The following is a 15,418-nucleotide window of genomic DNA, read 5'->3' as shown; positions in this document are numbered from 1 at the left end:
GAAACAGCAGAGGTGGAGCCACTGTCATAGTGCGCTCTTCCTTGAATCTTTGTCCCCAACCTCCAATCTCAACCAACGACCGGCAGGTAGCGAGTGTGCAGCTGCAGACTTCAGAGGGAACGGTTGCTTTGGCATCGGTGTATCTCCCACCCAGCGAGCGGTTGATAAAAGCTTATATTGAGTGACAAATTGGTGACAAATTTATAGCAGGTGGAGACAACAATGCCAAAAATAATTTGTGGGGAAACTCAAGAGCCTGCGCTAGAGGTAAACTCGTACAGGATGTAGTCGCAAACGGCCACTACCAATTTTTGGCAACTGGAGAGCCAACATTTTTCTCCTCCAACCCACAGGTAGCTCCATCTGCATTCGATTTTTTTGTAACCAAAGGCTACTCCATGAACAGATTCAACATCTAAACTCTGCACGATCTGTCATCAGATCACACCCCTCTCCTGGCTGATCTACATGTTTCCCAGCTCCTGGTACTCATGTCGAGACTTTCAAGGTTCACCTGTCTAAACTAATCGACTTAAACATGGAAATTCAAGGTAAAGAAGGTATTGACCACGCCATAGGCTTATTAATGGAATAACTGAAAGAAGCAGGAGCACATACTGCACCGAGTACTCTACGCAATACGCAAGCCTTTGCTTAGCCGCTCCTACCTTCTGCAATAGTTGACCTTCTCCAATGTCCCTAAGCATAGGGCGTCTAATGTGCGGAACTGGCTCCTTTACAACTGCGGCAAGGTCATCTATACGCCGATCGATGGGAAATATTTAAAAATTGTTCAAAAATGTGGGCGTGACCGGTTTGCCGGCTTTAGGGCGTTAGAGGGGGTGGCAAAAAGTTGTTTGGCAAATCGATAGAAATTTAAGTGACTAATAAAATTATGAAAAAATTAGGGCGTGGCAGTTTTGGGTGGTTTTAGAACGCTAGAGTGGGCGTGGAAATTTTTTTTCGCAAATCGATAGAAACTTACAACACTAATAAAAATGATTTGATATATTCCTGTAAGACTAGTTTGAGTAGAAAGGGACGGACATAAAGAAGGACAAACGGAAATTGCTCGGGACTTGATATGCTCAAAACTCTGTTGTAGTTCTTCATTTGCACTTCATATCACTTTAATAAACTTGTGTAAATCGGTCTAAAATACTGTTTAACATCATACAAAATAATAACAAAAATCTTAAAACTACTTGAGGACATAGACAAACAGTGTAAAATAAATTAACTATTGGTAAGGAATAGCTACATGTACTTGAAAGTATCTAGAGTTATCTACGGCTATTTATACACTATTTACAAAATGTATGACTTGACATTAAAGATAGCGCATTTGGTGGGTGGTAAATGATAAGAGGCTTTTAAGCTTTCTAAGATCTTAGAGACTTTTGGCAGACTATGTCCATACAGAGGTAGGGATTAGGCCCTCCTTACTAGTTCCAGGCGGAGTAAGGACCTCCTTGTTCAGAAATTCCAATGGCAGGTCGACCAAGTAACCCTAAAATCAAAAACATAATGCATTAGTACTATACATAAATAATAGTTTTTCTTTAGATAACAAAGACTATTTATCATTACTCGACCAGCGTGGATAAATATCATAACAGCTTAAGACATATTTTTATTCCCGTTACTCGTAAAGTAAAAGGGCTTACTACATTCGTTAAAAAGTATGTTACAGACATAAGAAAACGTTTCCGACTATATAAAGATATTCTTGATCAGGATCAATAGCCTAGTCGATCTAGCCATGTCCGACTGTCCAACTGTCCGTATGAACGTCGAGATCTCAGGAACTAAAAAAGCTAAAAGGTTGAGATTCAGCATACATATTCTGGAGACAAAAACGCAGAGCCAGTTTGTTTAGACGCCCACTCTAATACCTACAAACCGCACAAAACTGCCCCGCCCACATTTTTAAAAAAGTGTGTGATCTTTTTACATAATTTTATTAGTTGCTTAAATTTCTACAAATTTGTATAACGCCCTAAAGCCGCCAAGACGGTCACGCCCACAGTTTTGAACAATTTTTAATTTTTTTTTCCATTTTATTATTCAATATCTATCGATATCCCAGAAAAATGATGAAATTTCTCTTATCATATAGTCGGGAAACTCATCTATATCTCTCGTGTTTTAAATTCGAAATGCAATTAATAATATAATAAGAAATTATTCAACATAATTTTTGGCTGTGCTATTTGTTAACAAAAAACTATACATGGTCCTTATTAATCTATAACGAAACGTTTTCTATATTCGGAAAATAATCAGATTTAAATAAAATGTTCTAAGAACTGAGAGTGGTAACTTTGTAAGCGACGGTACCACACGTGAATGTAAGCTAAAGTTAAATTAATTATTGGGAAGAGTACCTGAATGTCGTTGGCTCTGTTGGCAGCTAGCTCAGGGGCGGTTTTGGCAAGAGGCGGCTCCTCCTGGTATTTGCGAAGGCTGGCAAAGGTCTTTACAAAGTCAGTGGGGATGCACTTAAACACTTCGTCGTAGATCTCTGTGTTCTGCGTTGAAATCCTACGCCATGTGCCGTGCCAAAACTTATCGCAAACAGGATCGTTAATGTCCAGGTCAGACCGACTGGAACCTTCGCTTTCCAGGAGGCCTGGTTGAATTGAAACATTGTAAGATATAAATTAAAGTTCATAAAGAAAATCAAAAGACATAACTGACCTAAGTGTTCTTTAAAAAGGTATTTTCGAAGGCGTCCGGCAAACACTCCGCTCGGATACTTCTTGCCATTCATGCGTCCGTCCTCAAACTCTTCGTCCATTAGAATAGCCGCTATCTCGGAGTCCCGCTTTCCGATCATAGACCGATCGTTAATGTTTGCCGATCCGCAGATCACAACTCGATCGTCGGCTATCAAGAGCTTTGAGTGGACATATATCAACTCCGTTATGGGTGTGTTATTCAAAAAAGAATGGTTACGCAGGCTATGGAATGAGATATAGTTTTGCGGATTGGCAATACCCGCCTCCTGCAGGCGGTTCAAAATTGCTGTGCGTCCCCTGCAAGTATAAAAGCAGAGTAAATATGAGACCTTAAATAGAAACGCAGCTGATAGTCAAAGAACTTTACTAACGGAGTAGAAAGCTCTCTGACATTATGGATCATACATTTTTATTTATTAAAACTTCTCAAGCTATGATGTTATGGTTTTTAGACATAAGTTAACTGAAGGTTTATGAAGAGGAGAGTTCCTGGGATCGTGACATTCAACAAAATTTCGTGCTGTGCAATCAACTGCAATCAATGGTTTCGAAATGCATTTGATGTGATTGGTGGTGAGGCCTTACCTGGAAATGGATGCATAGTTCCAGTGTGTAATGGCTCTGACTGCTATCCCAGTACTGCCACCCACATCGCCCTCAAAGCCCGGTAGAAGCGGCATAATCACATAAACTCGGAAAGGCTTCCGTTCCCTAGAAGAGCTGTACATTAGATCTGCTAGAATCAGGATAAGTATATTGGTTTCATACTTGTGCGCCCGAACAATCCGTTTAAAGAGTGTTTCCCCGATTTGATTCCGCACATTGTTATGAGCGCCTGGCACACCCATACCCAACTGCATAGTGATAAAAAATTGATTTTCGATGTACACGTAGTGCTGCGCCTTTGTGATCGTCTGGATGTAGGCATCGTGGATGCTTTGCTCCACAAGATCCGCCTCTATAAAGCCGCAGCTCCAGGCGGAGACGCTCCGAAGTAGCTGGCACGTGACCCGTTGCTGACGGTTTTGCTGAAGGTTAGGATTGAGCCTCACTTGGTGATAGCTTTTTGGCATCAGATAGGGAAACCTCGTGTTATCGCGTAGTTTCTCCAGCTTCATGGCATTCCAGCGCTGAATGAAGTGGCGTGCCACATCCCTAGCGGACGTACCCACCACACACAGACCCACGTCGTGCCACGGCATCCGCGGTGTTGTTGTTCGATCTATGATATCCACGAACGGCGAGTTTAGGTTCATCCAGTCTTTAAGTATAAAGTTGGAGTAATCCTTGCCGAACCAGTACTTGGCCTGGCCGCAGAACTCACTGAGTATTTGTGTACTGCTAGTGGTAATCGCCACTTCCTGCCCACCTGAAGCCATGTTAAGGTTGACTTCGTGGTCCGTAGCATCCTCGGACTCGATAGTGTACACCTCGGCAGATTTTTCCTCCGTCTCAGTGGCTGTTAGACGGTGCATAAAGTCCTTGCCCATACGGGCGCCCTTCATCGCGTTGTTCTTCAGGCGATCGAGTACGTTCTTACGCTCCATTTCAGGGGTGTTGAGTTTCATCCCTTCTAAAGCGATTCCCGATTCTACGGGAGTTTCTCCCGGACTCGAAACGAGCGTGGACGGTATAAGCAGGCGATCGCCAGGCTTTAGAGTTTTCAACTCTATGCTAGTACTGGGCTCATCCGGGGGTGGGGACGGTGGCCTTTCCTTGGCGGAGGTATCGTAGTGAGCGTTTCGCGAGGACTTACGTGATCCGAAAGCTGAGTCCGTGTCGTCTTTGGTGAAGTACAAGCTTGGCGTTCGACGCGTGCTGCCAGAAAAAGATGCCGTGGATATGCTTCCCAGATCCGTTAGCCGATGGAGGTGATCATCCCAACGCCCATAGCACAAATCAATACCTCCCATGAACGCATATGTTTGGTCGATTACGACGATCTTTTCGTGATGTGCCCAAAGCAAAATACCTCCTCTAGCATGGTCCGGATGACGCATGACCTTTAAAGGACATTTAATAAGTTAATTCAGAACTTGAGACAGCTTCATAAGTTAAATGTTCTTCTAACTAACCTTGATGTTTTCGTGCTTGGCCAGCGTGGACTTGCTGTAGTAGCTGTTTATGCCAAGTGCCATTTCAACCTCCTTGTAGAGCAGCACGAAGACCCGCACTCCCTGTTCGGCCTTGCGCAACAGGATCTTGTCCAATCGCCAGTAGTCTCCGTCGAGTGCGGGTCGCTTCATGTAAATCTCGGGACTGAGCCACCAGTCGGCAATATAGATCTCTTCGAGGGCTGCCTCTAAGCCGTCGGCCACGGCTGACATATACTGGGCGCCGTCTACATACCACGTGGCATGGGTGTTGGCGCGCATCGGAGCGAAGGACATGTGCGGATTGGGCAGGGTGAAGTCGCGCGCATACGAGTTGGCAGTGTTCTTGAGGTATTGCATCCACTCCTTACACTTTCGCCGTGTCCAGCACTTGAGCACAATGTGACGGTTGTTCGTCAGTATCTGCAAACCCTTGCGCATGCCCGTCTGGTAGATACCCGTGGAGACGTCGAAGCCCTGGTCAAAGAGGATCACTGCACGGATGGTGCCGTCTGTTGGACGGATGTAGCCGAAGCAGGTCTCTTTTACGAAAAACCATCGGTTCCGCCACGTGCCGCAAACTACGTCGGAGCAAAAGTAGTTGCAGCGCACACAGCAGTTCTTTTGAAAGCACCCGAAAAAATTGCATCCTGCTTGCCCGGGTCTCGTCGATCCAGTTCGCTTTAAAATCACGCCTTCCTTGCCCTTAATTCCCATTCCCGGAACGAAGGACACATTAGACACTTCAACGAAGTTTAGCTGTAGTAAATGAATTGAGATTCAATTAATTAGTTGAGCTGTAGTTGAGCATGTTTCCTAAAATTTTAGTAATACTCACCGTTTCATGGTGAGATCGGTACAAGCTGATGTTCAGCAGGTTGTACAAGTAGTCCTCCAGCTGTTTTATTCTGACGCTCAGATTCTCCACGGTGACCAGACTCTCCGGTCGGTTTGGGAATCGCGGTAGCTTCCGTTTCTTCTTTTTCTTGCGCTTCTTTTGAATGCGTCGTGGTGTTAGACCCGCCAGAATGGAGCTATGACTGGGACTGATGATAGCCATGGCATTGTTGGCGTTACTGCCCGCGATTTTACTGTTTCTGCCTTCAGGCCTCAGCGGAGTGCTAGTTTGTTTGACCTTCGTGTGGGAAGGAAGGTCCTTTAGGGTGGACTCGTCAGCCATCTCTCTGGCTGTGGCCTTCAGCGTGGTACGCTTCTCCTTGTGGCTGCGACTGGGAAAAGGAATGTTGAGCGAGGTGCGGAAAAAGCTGAGCTGCTGGTGCAACGAGTTAAAGTGCTTGTAGCGCCGCTTGATCGTCCACTTGAAGGGACCGTGGGTCAGCTCGATTGTGTACCTGCGTAAAAGAAAAAAGTAATGTAAGATTTACGTATAACCTCTTACTCATCTTGCCAATATGAATATGATTGTATTTCACTCACAGATTGGGGTTTAGCAGATGTGTGGTGACGCTACGCTCCGTATCGACGATCCGAACATGAATCTCACGGCCCGGGATGAAGACCTTGCGCTGGAACGAGTTGAACTTGACGCTCGGCCCGTATATGCTAGTAAATGGTATTTCGTGTCTCAGGACTACACTGTTGTTTTCCTCGTCGTCAAACTCCTCCTCATCATCGTCCGTCTCCTTGCGCTCCACCAGCACCGGCTTGTCGCCCACGTTGGACAGAATGGTCACAGAATCAGGAAAAGCGAGGGTCTCATCGTACTCAGAATCGACCAGGGAGAACTGAAATTCCGGCAGGCAGCGGTTATGATGCTCGACGACCGCTTCGTCTGTGCAGTCCCGGAACACCCCCTCCCCCTCTTCATTGTTTGAGTTCTCCTCCGACGCGTCCTCCTCCCCGCTGCCATGTTCTTCGTCCGAGTTGGTGAGTGCGTAGGGCGGCAAGGTGCCTCCAACGGTGCCGGCATCTGCCATCGCCTCGAACTGGGCAAAATAGTAGGAACTGTCTATATCATCGTAGCCTCTGTTAACGTAGCCGCCATAGTGCGTCGGCCGGTACACATCGTCAGTGGGGTATTCAACTGCAAGATGACAGATTAAAGGATTGGGCATCAGAAAGACAATACAGACAAAACAGATTTAACCTTAAACTAGAAGTATTGGCGAGTCCCTTGACTATCACAATAATATATCTTACTATCTATATTTCGAACCCATGAGTCTTGGCAGTATGTGTTATTTGTGTAAAATCAAAAAGAGTTGCAAATATTTAGTGTCCTCTGTGAACATAAAATAGATTTAATGGCTAGGTTACCTTTAGTTGTCAGTTTCCCATCCATGTTTAGTACATGTGTAAGTCTTTTTCTGTGTAAGTTCTATTTCATGTTGGGTAAGATTGGCACAACATTTGGAAACATTAGATAGCAAAAATTTGAAAATTTTTAAGCGAGCAAAACTTGAAATATACATACTTCTAGTCTAAAAATGAAATTTTAATTGCTAAATGTTCGAAAAGTCATGAATGTAAACGGCCTGTGATGTAACCATTAAATGGTAACAATTAGCGAGTGCTATCTCCATTCGAAACAGAAGCTCGCTCAAGGTCACAGCTTACGACATGTGGTGTAGTTAAGTTTAATGCATTATAGTCGGCTGAACTTGACATAGGAACCCTGCTCGAACCTTGAAACCATTTAGAGCTAAATACACACGACGCACCTCTTCGCCCGTAAGTATAGCATTTTCCTTAGCTCAGTGCTCGTAAGCCTACTGGCTGAGAACGCACATTAGAGGATCACATTAGGTATCGTACGCATCTGTTGGAGATACAGTTTTGCCATACACCTGTCCTAATCTCTACTGTTCTGTTTTCCCAAAATACTTGATGTTCAGAAATACAATACGCTTCTAGCTGATTGACATTTAGATAGCAAGCCCAAATAAAACGGCACAACAAATAGATTAGGCCGTACTGCACAGTAGGTAGTCCAACCAATGACGGTTAAGTGAGTTTATGGATGCGGCACGGCTTTGCAAAAGTGCACAGGTTCAGTTATCGACGATAGTAATAAACAGAATAAATCAGTACTTAGTCAAGTGCTTTGATTAGCAGACAATAACAGGTGTCCTGTCCTATTCACCTATAAACAGACTGACTTTATTTCCGTCCGCTGAGTACCGCGTATACAATTATTTAAAATTTATAGGGATGGAAAAAGCACAAAAATTGAAAATATATGAAAATATTTGTGAGATACTGCTTCAGAAGTTGTTGGTTTAATTTATCAAACAATTGAACGAGTCATAGCTTACGATTGTTCCTTATCACTTGTGAAAATTAAAATAAACTGGAACGCCGAGTGCAAAGAATTTGATAATGGCCGTCAATGATCAATGACATTGGGGCACTTCCACGATACCCTATCTTAATAAGTGCCATCAAAGTTTTATTACCACACTTTTCCACACACAGGCTAGCTTATGGGCAAGTTCAACTGGCAGGCATGCATTCTTGGTATTGAATTCGTTATTATATAGGTAGCGAAAATAACGAGTGTTGGCTTATCACGAAGCTCTTTTTGCTATCAGCTTCAAGTTACCAAACAAAAACTTTTGGAGGCTCTTAAATGCTCGAGTTTGTTGATGATTTGTTATAAAAGTGGAAAAATAGAAAATTTTAAATCCATCAAAAATGTATTTGATTAGACGAATCGTTAACGAGAATTGTGGATATAGTTACACCTTGGACCTATTATTAAGTCATCGGCCGCCGTTTTCAGAAATTTAAGTCGGAATAATAAACGTAATATATACATATAACAATAAAATAACCATAATTTTTTAACACCTTTTCACTTTCAAAGCGATTTGCCGAACTCATTACCACATTGGTTTTGGCGACCAAATTAACTTTAAAACCTCTAAGCTGATAAAAACTTGACACTTTTATCGCTAACAGATAAGACGAAAAGAAGTAACCCCATTTTGTTTCAAGAATATACAATTTTCCGTAGAAAAAACTAAGCTCCAACCACAATAATACGTTCTTATGGTGGCGATTAAAACTGTGGTATCCCATGCTGCATATTGATAAGCCATTGGTGTGAAAATAACTAGTTCTAAATTGCCGAAAGAGATGTTGTTTAAACATTTTTGCTTTTTTCGCAGGAATGTTAATGCTTTCCATTGATAGTGCCTGACATTTAATGCCCGTTATCAAAATGTCCTCAGACCGAGGGCGTTCATTTTGAATCGCCTTTGTTTAGCGGGTTTTGTAAGTGGCCGGTCTACTGAAAAGGTTATTAAACCCACCTGACCTACACACAATGGCAAAGAAATCGAAACTTCCTGTTGCAATGATCGAGCATGAGTACAAATGTAATTCAGGCTCAATATATTTATAACAATATCGGTAGGTATCGTTACTTGCAGCGCGTCATGCATTTTAAAATTGATTATGAATCATTTACTAATTCCACCGTTAGGCCGAGCCCAACACGCAATTTGTTGGGAGCAATAAGTGGGTAAAGGCTTATATAAACCAAAGGAAACGGGTAATGATTGGTTAATTTATTATTTAGGCACTGAAACCGTTATCAGTTCTTTGTTCCCTACACTTATTCGACTGCACACTCTTTGCTATAAATCGCCCCAAATTGAAACATTGCAAACTTGGTGCTGAATGATTTTTCACTTTCGCATACCATAAAACATACCGCCAACCAGTTCTAAATGTTGAAATATCTTAGCAAACTTGATCACTCTTATCTCATCTCGATGACGCAGATATTTCATTGCCGCTCTACGAGAGCCAAGTAATCTATGCACATGAATATATCTCTATCTTCTCTATCTAAAAATTACCCATGCTGGCCATCAGCTGTGAGATGCTGCGGCGATGACGTCGGACCTGCAAATGTGGCAAGTTGGCGCCCGATGCCGCCTGCCGGGGCAGCTGCAGTTGCTGGGCCTCGTGGTTCTTGGTGGTTTTGGTATCCAAGCTCGTGGCCATCATTGTTGTGTGCGCTTACGCGGGCTATTAAATGGGCTCTATTTATTTTTGGCAATCGGTTTTTGACCTTATACATAGGAAGCTGTTGTCGGCTCCAGTTTTTTGCATTTCTCAGTCGCATCGACAGTCCGCGTACGTTAACGATGTCCGTTCTGCGGCCTGCGAAGGCTGATAAACCACAAATTTTAAATACCGCGTTTGTGTATGATGTACTGATTGCCGTGGAGACAAGTAGAGGAAGAATTATACTTCGCGCCACGACAATAGTCATTTAAATTAATTTTGTCTTCCAAGTTTCATTCAGTCACAGCGTGTATACTTTTCTTTTTTTATATCAGCTACACTTAAAGTCCCTTGCATTGAAAAATAATTAATTAAATTTTTATCATGGCATATCGTTATCTCTGCGTGAACACAAAACTCAAGTTTTGCAAATATAACTGAATGTTTCGCGTGCTCTTTATTTTCGTTGGTATTTGGCTTTTGGCGCTTCCAGCTCATTAAAGGTTTGCACAATGGCCAACTTAACATACGCACACATTTTTTTGTTTTTCTGCTTTCGCATATTTTGCTTTTTGCACTCGGCTACATGGCGTTGCGAGATGGAGCGTTTCAACTTGTATCTTTGCATCTCACAGATGCATATCGAGTTGGAGTGCGTCTGAAAGATTGTCACGTTTGCGGGCGATATGCAGCATTTTGTTTACTTTTCGAGCCACCGACTAACGGAAGTTGCAGAACCGAAAAAAGCGCGACGTCGCATGGAATTCGTCAAAGAGAGTAATGCCACGCTATGTGAAAAAAACCAAACTGAAGACACCTCACACTCACACTTTGAGCCCCCGGCAAAAAGCTCTCTTTACCGCCACGATCTGCGATCCACGAGAAACGTTGCGACAACTTGGCCGTCACTCCGGTTAATAATATTAACTAAACCTCGCGACGCAGCCAAAAGCTTAGGTCGCTGAGCTCAAAACGGTTAACGGGTAACGGTTACGGCAAGAGCGCCAATGCCGCCAGTTGGTAATGGAGAGGGAGTTTTCCAGAGCACAGCTGTGAACTTCAAAACAGCTGGCAAAGCTTTTCGTAATCCCCATAAGATATTGAAATGCGATAGCCCGAAAACCCTTCGACTGTTCGAAGGTGTCATGCTAAATAAACTAATGGGCTCCTACGGCAAGGTCAGCCACAATCCACAAGAACAAGTTCTCTGCCGAGGCATTGGCACTGGCTCTACAAGCTTTTCAAAGCTTTCTGCGCGGTTCACACACCTTTTGAAATCGGTGATCGAGTACGGGCCTATTGTCGGACCCGCAACAATGGTCGAGGAGTCGATGAGTCACAACGGCACTTTGGGTGTGCATGTAGCTCTACTTAGTATCTATTGCGGCTATCTTATCGGGAACACTAGACTTGGGCGCAATCGCTGTAATCAGAACTCATTATTTGTACGACCCCAATGAACTGCGCAGGCTAAATAAACCGAATTACAATTAGATTTCGATTAGATTGTCCCACGCGCGGCAACTAAATGCCAATAACTTAAATTATTGACCCCCAGTTCGGAACTAGGCAAAAATAAAATCAAAAGTATGTTTTCCAGATTTTGTCCCAGTTAGTGGTTAATTTTATAATTCAAAAACTAGTCTTGACTCGGTAAAAACATTTGACGTCCGCATCATACCAAATACCATACCAACGTTCTGGTATCAAGTTTTGTAACGAAAAATTATTTGGGACATTTAATAAAAATCCCCTTTCGTCCCAAAAAACAGCTGACTGCCATAAGCCTATCGAACAATAACGTATACTATCATAAAGTTACGTGTCAACGAAATGAATCCCTTATGACGAAGCAAAAATACTTCATTCTAAATATTTTCCAATTGCAGATAGCTGTTGAGAAGTAAGACTAAGCTTTCGAAGGGATAATGCTGCGTAGCGGTTTGGATAGGGCAGCTGACTCTTTCGATATTATTTAAACAATTAAGAAGTTAAATAATTGTTATCTTCCATAAATCTAAGAAATATATTGTCTTAATATAAATTTTCATTCTGTCTGTTCTGTTTTCGTATTAAATTCATTTTGGTCATTGAATTTCGTATTGGGTCTGCTAATTAAGAAGTAGTGATAGCTTTTATTACTAGTGTAGTAAATACATAGTAATAATATGTAATATAATATACATAATACATCCCCATGAACTTCTTAAACGTAAGATAGCATAATCTCGCCACGTATAGATTTGTATACAATATAGTTAAGGAACAGTATACATACATATGTACATAAAATTATCTTTTAAGATACGCATTAGGTTAACTTCAGAAGGAACTGAACGATTCCTAGTGAGTTTAAGATTAATGAATGAACCAAAAAAGATTAATGAATTAACGAAAAAAGGGCCTGTTTGTCACTTCCAAAATATAACAGATAGAAAGTTGTCAAGCCCCTCTAACGCCCTTAAGCCGCACAAAACAGACACATCCACTCTTTTGAAATTTTTGTTTGATAATTTTTCTTATTTTTATTACTCCTGTAAATTTCTATCGATTTACCTAAAGATTTTCGCATTTAAAAAAATGTTTCAATTTTCGATACCCCAGAAAAATTAAGAAATTTCGCGTTCGCATTTCCACTAGATGAATAACGGGTATCTGATAGTCGGGGAAATCGAATATAGCATTTTCTCTTATTATACACAAGGGTATACTAGATTCGTTGAAAAGTATGTAACAGACAGACGTTAGCGTTTCCGACCATTTAAAGTATATATACTCTTGATCAGAATCAATAGCCGAGTCGATTTGGCCATGTCCGTCTGTCCGTATAATCGCCTCCATCCCAGGAGCCATTATAGTTAGAGAGTTAAGATTAGATATGAAGATTGTAGAGGCACGCCCACAACCGCCAAAAAATAACACACCTTTTGAAAATGTTTTGATTATTTTTCATTTATAGACTTTGTAGTCTTGTAAATTTCTATCGATTTGCCAACAAACTTTTGATCGTTGTGGGAAACTACTTTCTAATTCTAAAGGTCTATGCGATTGCTATTGGATTTTACTAATATCACCATAAGCTTTGTCACACTTGTGAAATATACATAGTGATAAGATAAGAAGTGTGAGTCTTATAATCCGCTCCTGTCATTAAAGACAGAGTATTGATTTTGAGGTTTATTTTCTAAGAAATTAGGGCCAAATCAGGGCCAAAACTGTAACGCAGGTTTTGCAGTGTGTCGGCGTTACATTGGGTGTGGCAACATTTGGAAATAAGCATGCGAATGGGAGGAAAGTCCTTAGGATCTGTATGCTTAATATAAGCCTTTAAACCTTCCAAGTTACGGAGATCTCGAAGTTCAAATGGATAGACGGACGGACATTATCGACTCAATTAGAAATATTGGTCGAAATTGCTTTGTGTTACATGTTAGATACTTTAAAAAGAATCTAGTATACCCTTTAACCAAAGACACTAGAATAAGGACAGAGAGCAATTTTGGCCGTCACCAAAAAAGTGCCAGGCATCTTGTTATTCTAGTGTCTTAGCTTTAACTGAGCTAGGGATCTAGGACTAAACAATAATAAGTAGTAACACATGTTCATACGTATCGATAATATCACCTGACAACAGCCTTATCTAAAGGCATATTTATTCTGAAATTAATTAGCAACTGGTACCTGGTAGTCGAAAAGCTGTATGTTTCAATCGTTATTAATGATTATTAAAATCTGAAGCTTCGTTGGAGAATACTGTAATATATTACCACGTTTCACACATTGTATTTACCGAAATTTTATCCAACTGCTTATTTTATAAATATTGTTATAAAATACTTTATCAATTAAAATGAAGTTAGAAACGCACACTTCAATGTGTTATTATGAATTTAAAGCACTCACATGCTTGCGGCTACTGCTAAAATAATTTTAGCTTGTAATCCGATGCCAGAAGTTGCGGCTTAACTTCTCCGGCCTAAACTCCAAACTGTATTCAGTGAATCACTCGCACTGAAAGCAATGGGTTAAGTGTATATATGTACATTTATACATATGTATTTCTTCGTTTAAATGCTTTCGTATGGCAGACTTAACACTTTGATAATTAATGAAATAAGATCAAATCAATTGAGGCGCCACATGAACACGTTTCGTGAGCACACAAGAAACAATTTAAAAATATTAAAAGTTTGGTCAATGGCACACACACTTCTATCGCGGCACTTTTATTATTGGTGTCGAGCGAGACCCCTTCTGGGCAAATCTTTGCTCAAATCTTTGCTTGTGACCGTTTTTGTTTGCGGAGAGAGCGCCGACCAGCGTCGCTATAAGTCAATTTCGAAACTGATCAAAACGCCAAACGAACGGGGAAATGAGACCGATCAGCAGAGATTTCTCGCTGGAAGACCGATGGAGAGGGAGAGAGGCGCAGAGAGAAAGTTTATTGAGCTTAGCACGCGTTCTTTCTTTGCACTGATCAGGCTAAACTGCATTTGATTTATCGTTCAATTAACAATTACTTTCAACCTTTCCACTTAAATTTAAATATTACTTGATCAAACGTTTTCGTTCGCGTTCATCGTACTCCACGCCTAGCAAAACTCACTTGACTGACCAAACTGACTGACATTTTGAGCAGGAGCTTTTGCCTGGAAAGCTTAAGCGAGACAGCCCCAACACATACACGTACATGCATACACGTACGCTTCGATCAAACAGCTGATCTGAAAACTTTAATACGACGCTGTCAACTAAGCCGATGAAACTCAAAATTTGTCAGTAAGAAGTACACCGCAATAAGAACGCTTTAAGGAAATCTAGAAATTTAGGAAATAAAGCTAACTAGGGTGCATACTATTACGATGGCCAATTAATCTAATATATTGGCAAGGATCTATGTTGAAACAGTAAATATGATTTGTATACCCCTTATTAGGGTAGGGTATATTAGATTTGTGAAAAAGTATTTAACAGGAACACACCAGTAGATCTGGTCATGTCCGTCTGTCTGTCCTTCTGTCCGTATGAACTGCATTGTCTCGACAACTACAGTAAATCACAAAAGTAGTCCTCGGAAGGTACTTTACTTGCATAAATAAATAAATACATGTTTTTGTTTTTAATAAGTAACCAAATTTAAATTTGCTTTTTTCTTTAACGCCCTAATATAATTTTAAAACAAGAGAAAATGCTATAGTCGAGTGCCCCGACTATCAGATACCCGATACTCAGCTAGTGGGAATTCCAACGCGAAATTTCATAATATTTTTGGCTTATCGATATGTATTGGGGAATAAAATTAGAAAAATTTTATAAGTGTGGGCGTGTGAATTTTGGGCGGCTTGTGGGTTTTAGGGTGGGCGTGACCAAAGTGCCCTTGTCTCTGGAATCTTCGTATCTAATCTCAACTCTCTAGCTTTGACAGTTCCTGAGATGGAGGCGTTAATACGGACAGACAGTCATGGCCAGATCGACTCGGCTATTGATCCTGATCAAGAATAAATATACTTCCTTCTGCCTGTTACATACTTTTCAACGAATCTAGTATACCCTTTTAATCTACGAGTAACGGGTATAAAGATTCGAGTTTCGGCCTCTCATCTGATT

At 41.4% G+C, this 15,418-nt stretch overlaps 1 protein-coding gene across 4 annotated transcripts; it reads right to left on the bottom strand.

The window, feature by feature from the left end:
- Positions 1–1,108: 1,108 nt before the first annotated feature.
- On the bottom strand, positions 1,109–14,466 carry LOC6733222 (phospholipase D2). 4 transcript variants are annotated; one of them, XM_039291544.2, is made up of 10 exons: positions 14,364–14,466; positions 13,715–13,822; positions 6,272–6,878; positions 5,673–6,186; positions 4,817–5,593; positions 3,510–4,744; positions 3,327–3,452; positions 2,701–3,038; positions 2,388–2,632; positions 1,109–1,510 (listed from the first exon to the last, which is right to left on the bottom strand). In XM_039291544.2, the coding sequence occupies exons 3-10, from the start codon at positions 6,769–6,771 to the stop codon at positions 1,409–1,411; spliced, it is 3,837 nt and encodes a 1,278-aa protein (XP_039147478.1). In that variant the 5' UTR covers positions 6,772–6,878; positions 13,715–13,822; positions 14,364–14,466; the 3' UTR covers positions 1,109–1,408. The 4 variants fall into 4 exon arrangements, with proteins under 4 accessions (XP_039147478.1, XP_044778377.1, XP_002080285.1 ...); XM_044922442.1 differs by having other exon boundaries at positions 13,715–13,907; positions 14,364–14,452; XM_002080249.4 differs by lacking the exons at positions 13,715–13,822; positions 14,364–14,466 and adding exons at positions 9,661–9,976; positions 10,640–10,718.
- Between the last annotated feature and the right edge of the window lie 952 nt (positions 14,467–15,418).

This window comes from Drosophila simulans, chromosome 2R (genome assembly GCF_016746395.2).
Source record: "Drosophila simulans strain w501 chromosome 2R, Prin_Dsim_3.1, whole genome shotgun sequence".
NCBI lineage: Eukaryota > Metazoa > Arthropoda > Insecta > Diptera > Drosophilidae > Drosophila > Drosophila simulans.
This window is presented reverse-complemented; position numbering and strand designations above follow the sequence as displayed.

What these genes read in the sequence shown, in the direction of transcription:
- LOC6733222 (XM_002080249.4), bottom strand. Translation starts at nt 9,811, where the DNA reads ATGATGGCCACGAGCTTGGATACCAAAACCACCAAGAACCACGAGGCC. An exon ending in ACAGCTGATGGCCAGCATGG is followed by an intron (nt 6,879 to 9,660) that starts GTAATTTTTAGA and finishes GTCATCTTGCAG; the next exon opens with TTGAATACCCCACTGACGAT. An exon ending in CCAAGCACGAAAACATCAAG is followed by an intron (nt 4,745 to 4,816) that starts GTTAGTTAGAAG and finishes TGTCCTTTAAAG; the next exon opens with GTCATGCGTCATCCGGACCA.